Consider the following 10553-nt stretch of genomic DNA (forward strand, 5'->3'; position numbering starts at 1 on the left):
GCCAATGATTTAATCACTCGTGACCATATAACGAAACCACCACCCGAAGCCCTCGAATGACAGGGTTTGGAGAGTTTCGGGGTGCACACGTGGAGTTGCCGGGAGGGAGATGTGCGGGTGGGGCGCGGAAGCTCCGCACCCCTCCTTCTCCCCGCCACAACCCGCCCTCAGCAGCTCTTCCATTTGGCTGTTCCTGAACTGTATCTTTTATAACAAAACTGTGAGTATAGTGCTTTCGTGAGCTCCGTGAGCTAGTCTATCAGACGGCAAGCCCGTGGAAAGGGTTGTGGGAACCGGCGACCCAGCAGGTCAGAAGTGCTGATGGCCCGGGACTCGAGACCAGCCTCCAACGGGGGTGGGGCGGTCTCGTGGGACTGAGCCCTTTAACTGTGGGACCCGCCACCAACTCCAGGTCGTAGCGTTAGGTCGGATTGAATTGCAGGATGTCTAACTGGTGTTGGAGAACTAGAGAATTGGCTGATGTGGGAAAAATCTCATGCTATATTTCTTCTCTTGGTCTGAATGAGTTCAGTTCATGCTTCCTTTTTCTTGAGTGGTCCAACTCCAAGCAAAAGGGAGAGAGGATGGGGGTCTCAGCCCAGCCTGGTGGGGGTGGGGAGGGGGATGTGGATGGCAGCCAGGTGGGCAAACAGGGAGTCAGCATCTGGGGCTATTGTGTGTCACAGTGACCCTGACCAGCCATGCGGACATGCCAAGGTGAGATTTTCCTGACTGACAGATGCCTCATTCCCGCCTGAGATGCTCAGAGAGAGAGACCATGAACCCTGAAAAGCACCATATTGTTTTGTGATGTCACCTCTGGAATGTTCTGAGTGTTTTGGTGACCAGCTTCTGCATAGGACCTATACCTGGCATCTAACATTGGTATGGCTTTTTACTTGAGATAGAAATAACCACCTCAGAAAAGATAGTGGGCGCGGCTGTCTCTGTTCCAAAGCCTTCGGCATCGACTACAATCGCTGTCCTAATTTCTGTTCAGACATTGATAAAGCCCTTTATCTGATCCCATCTTCCCATTCCTCGAGACTCGGGTTTTTCGTAGTGTCCCTAACTGACAAGAGGGAGTGAGTGAGTAGAAAGATGAGCAGCCGAGGTCCCAAGGTCGGGCTGGGACGCGGACATCTTATTTTCTCCTTTCCACAGCACTCGAGGCCACATTTCACAAGAAAAAAAGATACCAGATCCGAAAGCCTAGACATTCCCATCAATGTGGTGCTACCTCAGGTAGGAAGGCCCCCGGGAGGATGTCGCCGACTGCTTTCCGCCAGAATAACCCTCGTTCGAAACTCCAGAAAGATGGTGCAGGATGAGCAGAGGAGTCAGGACCTCGATTCTAGTTGTGGGTCGGCTGCCAACCAGCTGTGTGCCTTGGGAGGTCTCGTAGCCCCTCGTGGTGTTGGGTCTCTTGTCCCTCGAGTGAGGAGGGCGGGTTAGGTGACTTGATTAAGACCTTCTAGTCCTCACCCATGACGTTTCTGTGACCGTCTGAAATAAGCCAATCTTCTCAAAGTTAGATCTGCTGGCACTAGTGCAGCCGCCCTGGATTTCTGGAGGAAAAACAGAACGGGGGCTCGGATCAAAGGCATGTGACGAAATCCACGAGCAAAGAACCCAGTACACACACCAAGGGGCACAGGGCCGTCTGGAGGTGCTGAGAGAGTTAAGGCCTGCAGTGTGTGGGAGACGGGGAAGAGAGAGGCGGCGGGTGCGAGGGCTCAGAGCGGAGGCCAGGGGCTGGATGGGCTGCGGATCCTCGGGGCTCCTCCTGCGACGTGGCCGTTTCCTTGGTGGGTTCTTCTGATCGGATTGTTTCTACTGCTATGTCACAAAGGGGGGAGCCTGGCTTCTCCAGAGTCACCTCAGGCCCAGCTGGAAGACCATGGCGGTACAGCCGGAGAGGCTGAAGTGCAGGGTGGAGGAACCCAATGTAGAGGTAACGACGCGGACGCTCCCCCCGCGCCGCGTGGGCACAGGCGTGATCCCCAGCGGGGTGTATTTTCCCTAAAGCTCTCTCTTTCTTAAGAATTTTCAGAAGAACAAGATTAGAAAAACCGTCAGCATTCCTTCTGTTGGTGGAGGTAGTTGTGACAATCTAGGCAAGCACGTTCAAGAAAAAAATATAGGAAGAGAACGTTCTGGCTACGTGTTTTCTCACCGCCCTTAAACCTGTGATAAACAGGCGCGTCTCCGTTTCTGCTAACGAGGCTAGGAGCGCAAGCTGACCGCTCGTCAGCCGGGGTGGCCTGCCCACGTGGCTCCACAGCGATGGCAACCTTGTTTTAGGTCCGATTCTTCCCCCATGAAATGCGTGGGCTGTTCCCTTGTTGACCACTCTCCTGGTGGTGAGTGTTGCCACTTTGGTGGGTTCATAGCCCTGGAAGATCGATCTCTGCTTTGCTAGGGGATCGGGGCGCCTGAGGGTGGGGCTGGGGATGGCACTGCTTAAGGTGGGCAGCGGCTGTCACGTGACAGAGGGATGCTAGCCTGCCGGTCATGTGACAGGGATGGCCAGCCTTCCGTCTGCGTGAGGCAGAACTCTCCCTGCCCCCCTCCCAGAAGCGGCCCAGCACGGGGGAGGAGGGAGGCGCACGGAACTGGGGCGCTCTCACAAGCCTCCGCTTGCCCTGGGGCCGCCCACTGCCTGTGCTGCGGGGCCTGGTGCCGCTGTAGGGGTCCGGAGGACATGGGGGGAGAGGGTACCTGCTGCCCCGGCGCGAGTGCCCTATGTGGACAGATGTGCCTCATGCGTACACCTGCCATGGGGACACAGGTCACACAGCGGGTTTACGGACACCTACCCGGATGCTCCAGGCTGGCGTGCGGTGCAGGGGGGGGAGGGGGCGTAGCATCTGCAGGTTTCGATTGTGTGGATTGTGTGAACGCGGCACCTCCCGGGCTGTGAGAGGGACCAGCGAACTCCCTGGACCTCCTCCAGCGAGATGGCGTGCGCCCGCAGGGGCAGGTTGATGCGGTGAGCGGGGGAGGGGCAGCTGTCGATGGAGCGCGGATCTGCTCATGTGTCGGCCTTGGGCCACGCAGGTGCGAGGCAGAGACGGTCCGAGTGCGGGGACTGGGGTCCCCAGCAGCCCCGCTGCAGGGCAGAGCTGGAGTGAGGGGCTTGAACCCAGGTCAACGCCGGCTCTCTGCACTGCGCCCCAGGCTGGGCGTAGGCCGGCGGGCTGGGCCAGCCCGCATCTCAGCCCATTGCTTTTCCTCTTGGTTTGAGGACATAGTGCCGCCTCTCCCCCTACCCAAGTGCTTGTCCCCGAGCTCCCTGCATGTGTCTCCCACATGCCGCTCTACGCTGGGGCGGAGCGCGTTCGTTTGAGAAGGGGCTCGGGTCAGCAGCGCTGTCTCAGGAAGCGTGTCCGGGCGTTCGGGCCTCTCGATCACATTGCAAATGCCTGTGATTCACGCTCAGGGCTTCCCAGGTCTTGTCGATTCCCAGTTTTTCTTCCTCACATTAAATATTTGTGCTTTCTGATCTATTTCCCTCCAGCTCATTGACTCGCTAGCTATCGACATTGCGTCCTGCCCAAGCGCGCTGACCTTGGGTCACCTCTGCACGGGGTTCAGCTCTGGCCTGCATTGGCCTGGCCTGGCCTGGGGGCGCTCTCTGTGAGTTTCATGGAAATGATCGTTAATGAAGGGTGCACCCAGATCAGAATACACGCTGAAGGCACCCCCGCCTCCCCATCCCCACCCCCCTAGTTGCCTTTCTCAGTCCCCTTCGTTTGGGCTTCTTCTTCAGAAGCTGTGGAACCTGCCGACAATGCCCGTATCAGGGCCAACTTGAATTAACTGTTAGGAGGAAGATTTCGTGAGATTCTATGTTAGACGATGGGCTGGGAACTACCAGACACGGTGGCATCTTTATCCTCTTTGCTGTGAATGCTGTAATGCTATCGACATGAATCACAGTGGCCTGCGAATTATCCCCTTACATGTTCACGTTTATTAAAACCTATGTCGACTTTATCCTGGGACTAGGGAGCTGAGTTAACTGAACAATGTGATCATGGGCTTAAGCCTTGTCACCTCGTCTGGACTCTCGTAGCGTGTGTGGCTCTTCCTGCTGGCATTCCGGGCCCCTCAGCTCCCCATGCCTGAACATAGGTCACGTGGCTGAGTGTTCTTGACCATAATCTTTAGTGCCATTGGCAAAGTAGGTGCTTAAAAAGCTTGGCCAACAGGCTTGGTGTCTACGGGCCTTCAGACATCTCTTCAAGTCTGTGGTAGCCACTTCTCTGGGACTGGAGAGAGCTTCAGAGTGTCAGCTAAGCCTGGCCGGTTGCTGTCCAGTCCTGTCCCCAAACTCGTTAGATGGTAGGCCACCAACCCCATCATTTCACCTCAGATGGTCTCACTCAGAGAGTCCCGTTCCTGAGAAACCCCGTAGCATCGGTAAGAGACTTTGATCTTATCACCTCCCCTTTGCCCTTTGCCCTTTGCCCTTTGCCTCCACCTTCATCCCAGTGGCCCACTTCCTCCGTGCCCTCCACTTGCCAGGAGGCCAGTGACCTGGCACAGGCACACGGTTGTTGGCGATTTCAAGCATTTCCCCTCCAGCACCACTCGCATTTAAAAAGGAGAGGACAGGGAGAGGGCCAGGCCCGATACCGAGGAAGGACTCCCGCCCGTAGGTGGCATCCGGGCATCTGCGAGGGAGATGCCCGCACCCGGGGCCCTTCCTGGGTCCCCGGCCTTCACGTATCTTAGGCCACAACTGTGAGCGCAGTCTCCTGAGGGCAGAGTCCCCCGGTCACCTTCCCAGCGAGGCCTGATGAGGTGGCATCGTGAGCCAGCCGTACGCCCCTCTGTCGCCCGCTCCCATGCCCCGTTCTTCCACGAAGAAGCCGACACTGCTCCTTCCCACCTGCTGGGTCTGGGTCCCATGGATCAGCGAGGAGACAGTCCTTCCTTCGAGGGCAACTCAGGTCATGTTGCTCTGGGGACTTGGGCCTTGCTGCCACGGGCTCTATCCCCCAGGCCTAAGAGAACATTCGGGGTGTCCCATGGGCTCTTTGTTGGTCTGTATCTGTTGCCAGGGCTCAAGGACATCAAGGACAGGTTAGTGTGGCCCATGAAAGCAGCCCAGTGATGCCACTGATGGAGGCGAGCTACTGAGAAGGAGCCGGCGCCAGACACCGGCTGAGGAGGCCCAGGATTTCATACGGCGTGTGTTTGCTTAGCTCAGATGCTCGCTTTGGGGAAGGCCCTTTTATGAAGAGATACAGTCGGCGTTTGCCATAGTGCTTTGGGCCAGGGACGTTTAAGCCTCGCCAGGCCTAGGGATGTCAAAAGATGAGGGACAGGTCACTGTCATCGGGGAATTGCAATTTATTCATCTGGGGAGAAGATGGGACAGAACATAGGAGAACCACTGCAAGGTAGTGACATCGGCAGATGCAGAATAAAATATCAGGGCATGTGACGGGCTCGAATGAGCACGGAGTTCGGAGGAATGAGACAGTCGGGGGACTTTGGACACAGTGACTCAGTATTGGCTGATATTAAGAGATCATTGTTTGAATGTTAAAAGGTTGACAATGCTATTGTGGTTTTGTTTAAAAGATACATATTGGTGTATTTATGGATAAAATGATACAATGTCTACAGTTTGCTTTCAAATAACCCAGCGGCAAAATAAAAATAACATAAAATAACCCAGCGGCAAGGGGAGTGGTTGTGGAATTGAGGGATGGTTTATGAGAAGCGAGTGCGGCCTCAATTTGATAATGGCTGGAGCTAGGCGATGGGTACATGGGATAACGTACCCATCTGGTAATTATTAGACTATTTTTTATACGTGTTTGAAAATTTTCCATAAGAAAAAGTTAATGAAAAGTTGTCTCGGCCCCCAAGTACTGCAATGCAAGTCCTTTGATAAATCCGTGGCCCGACCTGGGTCTGTTATTTAACTTCTAGTTATTTAACTTCTCTGAGTTTCAGCCTCTCCATCTGCACAATAGGAATAATGACGGTGCCTTAGGAAGTCAGCGTTGTGAGGATTAAATGAACCGGGTGCGAAGAATGCTCAGCTCAGGGCCCAGCACAAAATCGAGGCTCGATATTTGTCTCCTTCTTCCCTTTCCTTCTCAAGAGCGGATGCACACTGTTGACTAAAAGCATATTTTCTGTGGTAATGCCACCTAGAGCGGGACGCTGCTGAGGCGGAGCCCTGCGTCGCTTCTGGTCCGAGGACGGAGAAGACCTCTCTGCTGTCACTCCTTATTGACCTTGGCCGACCTGCCCAGAAATCTGAATCAGGCGACCTTAAATTTACAAGGATGTGGTGTGGGTGTGTTGATCACAGGTCCGGCCACAAAGACCAGTGTGCTTTCTCGGGAGGAGTATGGAAGCCATAGAGGCTGGATTTATTTCAAGCAAATAAGGTTCTGATTACAGAATGCCCTTGTACCCTCGCTACCTGGGAAATTAAGCTCATCCTCACAGAGTCAATGACATGTGTTTATTGCAAAGTTAATGGCATAGAACTGTGTCTTCTATGCTTGTATCTAGCTCTGCAGGGCTTCAGGAATTCTAACCAACTTTATTCCCTGTGCAAATTATATATCTCTACATACACATATTTTTGCATACACGCAGAGATATATAACTATATACATGTATGCATATATATGTGTGTGTGTATATATATGTGTATGTGTGTGTGTGAGCATATGGTAGCTAACCTGACTTGGTTTCTATCGTCTGTGTAAAATTGTGACAATAACCTAAAAAATAAGGAACTGCTGTTTGGAAAGTGTTATGATGTACCTGGGTGAAATGCTTTCGGTATACTTAGAGGGAGCTACCGCGATCTTATTTTTATTTACGTTTACCGCTACAGTTCCTGCCTCCTCTCCAGGATGCACTCTGCTCACCGCTCTTTGCATACCTGTCGGCATTCTTCCATGAGCGAAGCCTGCTCTTCTTGATAACAATACCGTACGCTTCTGTAGCACTTGGCAGTTTTAAATAACACTTTCGCCTTTGTTACCACATTCGATTTTCATGACAGTGCTGTGAACTCAGCCAGGCGCATAGTATTGCCATCCGACGGGCCCATTTCAGTGATACTCAGTGTTGGAGGGGGCCTTTAAGATCATAGTTTGACTCCCTCTTCGTTACCAGTGAAAAAATCCGGGTCTCAGTGAGGGTGACAGGACCAGGATGAGAATCCTTGTGACCCCAGACCTGACGTCTCAGCCTTTCACCCTGGCGTAACCCCCACCTGGGAGAACCGCACAGTCTACCTGGCTGAGAGCTATCCCGACTCCCTGCAGCCAGAATCAGCTGGGGGAGCTGGTTAGAAATGCAGATCCCTGGACCAAAGCCCAGAGAGAACCAGCCTTCCGAGGAGGGGGCTCTGAAATCTGCACTTAGCACTCACTCCGGTGATTCCTCCGAGCTCCGAAGTGTGAGCGCTCCTGGCTTTCTGGGTTGAAGTCTTGAGCATCCATTCCCCTTGTAGGTGGCGGTGTTGAGGCGCATGGCACCCCCCATGAATTCCTGCGTGTGAATTTCTCAGTATCCTTTGCTGTCTTGGTCACCACGCATTGCACTCCCACTGTTCAGTGGTATGTTCGGGACAGCGTGCTTCCTTTCCAAAATTATCCGCGGGGCTCCGCTTGGAGCCATGCACTGTTTCCTTAGATGGGTCAGGGGCTGATGGCGAGACAGACTCAGGTGACTCAGAGCAGAGAGCGAGCCAGAATGAGGCAAGGGGGAAGGCGAGGCTGACCAACAGCGCCGCCGCTTTGGGCACAGCAATTCGGGTGGCCGCAGGGGGATTCGTGCCGCCCCTCTGCCCCGGCTGACTGTGGGACCCAGACAGCAGCATCCGCGCCTCCTGCCCGGTGACAGAAGCGTGCCAGCGCCCACGCTTGGGGCTTTCGTACGTTTCCTCTTTTAATCCTAAAAATATGTCAGTGACACAAGGCAGTAGTTGGCATATTCCCAATTTGAAAAAGTGAAAACTCAAGCTCAAGGAATTTACCTGTCTTCTCGTAACCGATAACAGTGGGTCCAAAGCCAGTGCCTTTCACCGCTATGACAGTTCATTGTTGTCATTGTTGATGGAGTCCACGCTTGTGCATTTGCCTAACGTTTTTTTCACTGAAACTGATTTGTGACACCCGAACCGATAGCCATGGCACTTGCGAGGCCACCCCCAGTGGCGCACAGAGCTCTTGGCATGGGCTGGCCCACGCATGTCCGCGGAGGACCCCTCCTGTTTCAGCCCTCACGCTGTGAAATGGCGTCCTTGTCACGGTTTAGTTAGTACCACGTTTTCCACCCTTCTGCGCGTTTTGTCGGTGACGTCACTGTCCTAAAGGGCCCTGAAGCGCCCGCTGTCCAGTCCCAGGCACAAGGAGGCTGTGGCGCGCCTTCCGGGGCGGGCGGGCGCGTTAGGCGCGCGCGGTCCGGACACCGCCACCCACACCCGAGAGTCAACGATACACACTCATCGGGGTCTTTCAGCAGAAACGCCCCCCAAGAGGTCCCTGCTGAAGGTCAGGGACGCGGGGCCGGGGGGAGCCCGACCTCGTGTCCCCCAGCAGCGTGCGCTATTCCATTGCCCGCAGTTTCGTAGGACAGACGTGCAGGGGACGGTGGGGAGCGACCGTGTAGTCCCGTGAGGGCGGTGACAGCCCAGGGCATCGCGGCGGGGCGGCCGCGGGCGGCCTGGCCTCCGCCGCGCGCTAACTCTGGGCCCCCCTGTTCTCTCCGCAGAGGGGCACGGCCGAGCCCTTCCTGAGGCTCCATAACTTGTACCCGAGCCCGCGCTGCGCCAGGCAGGCCGCGCTGCCCCGGCCGGGCCGCCGCGTGGCCAGCCAGCACTCGCACCCGCTGAACCGCTTCTCGTCGGTGCCCCTGGACCCCATGGAGCGCCCCACGTCGCAGGCGGACCTGGAGCTGGACTACAACCCTCCGCGCGTGCAGCTCAGCGACGAGATGTTCGTGTTCCAGGACGGGCGCTGGGTGAACGAGACCTGCCGCCTGCCGTCGCCGCACTTCTCGCCGTCCTCGTCCTTCCACCACAAGCTGCACCACAAGCGGCTGGCCAAGGAGTACCTGCTGCAGGAGGAGAACAAGTCCCTGCGCGAGGAGAACCGCGCGCTGCGCGAGGACAACCGCGCGCTGCGCAAGGAGAACAAGATCCTGCAGGTGTTCTGGGAGGAGCGCAAGGTGGCGCTGGGCCGCGACGACGGCCGCGCGCCCGCCGCGCCGCCGCTGCACCCGGCGGCCGGGGCGGCGGACGCGGCGCCCAAGGACGCGGCGCTGCAGGCGCCGCGCGGCCCCGAGAGCAGCGCGCTGCGCCTGCTCCGCGCCGAGAACCGCGCGCTGCAGCAGCTGCTGGAGCAGAGGCAGGCGTACTGGGCGCCGGCCGAGGGCCCCGCGGCGCCCGCGGAGGACGGCGCGGCCGCGGCCTCGCCGCGCGAGGAGCCGCACGGCGCCGGGCTGCTGGCCGACCAGGCCGCCGGCCTCGCGTCGCCCTTCGAGGAGCTCAAGGCGCCCCCCAGCCCGCAGGAGGACCGCAAGGCGCTGCGCGCCCTGCGCGAGATGGTGAGCAACCTGGCGGCGGCGCCCGGCGACGAGGACGGCAAGGCGGCCGCGGGCCTGCCCGACGCGAGCCAGGCGCTGGAGCTGCTGCGGGAGATGAACCAGGCGCTGCAGGCGCTGCGGGACGAGAACCGGCTGCTGCGCGACGAGAACCGCGCGCTGCACGCGCTGCGCCAGGAGCACCGGCTGTGCCAGGAGGACAAGGCGCTCTGGGAGAACAACAAGCTCAAGCTGCAGCAGAAGCTGGTCATCGACACGGTGACCGAGGTCACCGCGCGCATGGAGATGCTCATCGAGGAGCTGTACGCCTTCATGCCCGCCAAGAGCAAGGACCTCAAGAAGCCCAGCAGGGTCTGAGGCCCCCCGCGCCCCCGGCGCCCCCGGCTCGGGGCGCGGCGTGCGCTGCCGGAGGAGACCACCCGCCTCGGCCGCCCCCCTTTGCCCACCAGCGCGGCCCGGCCAGCGGCGGAACGGGGGCCCTTCCCACACTCCGAGGGGCAATAAAGGCGCGCGGGAAGCCTGGGGCCAGTGACGTCGCCCTGCCGCTCTGCCTTTTTCTCTCTGATTTTTTTTTTACAGCGGTTTTAGGCTCACTGCACACTTGCGCAGAAGGCACAGAGATTCCCCCAGACACCTCCTGCGCCCCCCAGAGGGTGCGTTTGTCACAGGCGATGAACGTGTGTTGCCACGCCATCGTCGGGGAGACTCCTCTGTTCACCTTAGGCTTCCCTCCTGGTCTCGTCCGTTCTGTGGGTTTGGACGAATGCGTAATGACGTGTGTCCACTCACAGTATCCTAAAGGCTACTTTCACTGCCCCGGAAACCCTCCGTGCTGCACTGAGTCAGCCCCCTCCCCCCAAGCCCCTGGCAACCGCTGATCTCTCCGCTGGCTCCAGGATGCTGCCTTTTCCAGATGTCCGAGTCAGAATCGCCCGCCATGTACCCAGCCTTTTCAGATCCGC

General features: G+C 57.4%; 1 protein-coding gene across 2 annotated transcripts; it reads left to right on the forward strand.

The window, feature by feature from the left end:
• The first annotated feature begins 810 nt into the window (after positions 1–810).
• CBY2 (chibby family member 2) lies at positions 811–9948 on the forward strand. Of its 2 annotated transcripts, XM_016143798.2 has the most exons (3): positions 811–885; positions 1165–1245; positions 8761–9948. In XM_016143798.2, exons 1-3 carry the CDS (start codon positions 811–813, stop codon positions 9946–9948), a joined length of 1344 nt encoding a protein of 447 aa, XP_015999284.2. The 2 variants fall into 2 exon arrangements, with proteins under 2 accessions (XP_015999284.2, XP_036084230.1); XM_036228337.1 differs by lacking the exon at positions 1165–1245.
• Positions 9949–10553: the final 605 nt, after the last annotated feature.

Source organism: Rousettus aegyptiacus, unplaced genomic scaffold (assembly GCF_014176215.1).
Source record: "Rousettus aegyptiacus isolate mRouAeg1 unplaced genomic scaffold, mRouAeg1.p scaffold_m13_p_11, whole genome shotgun sequence".
Taxonomy (NCBI): Eukaryota; Metazoa; Chordata; class Mammalia; order Chiroptera; family Pteropodidae; genus Rousettus; species Rousettus aegyptiacus.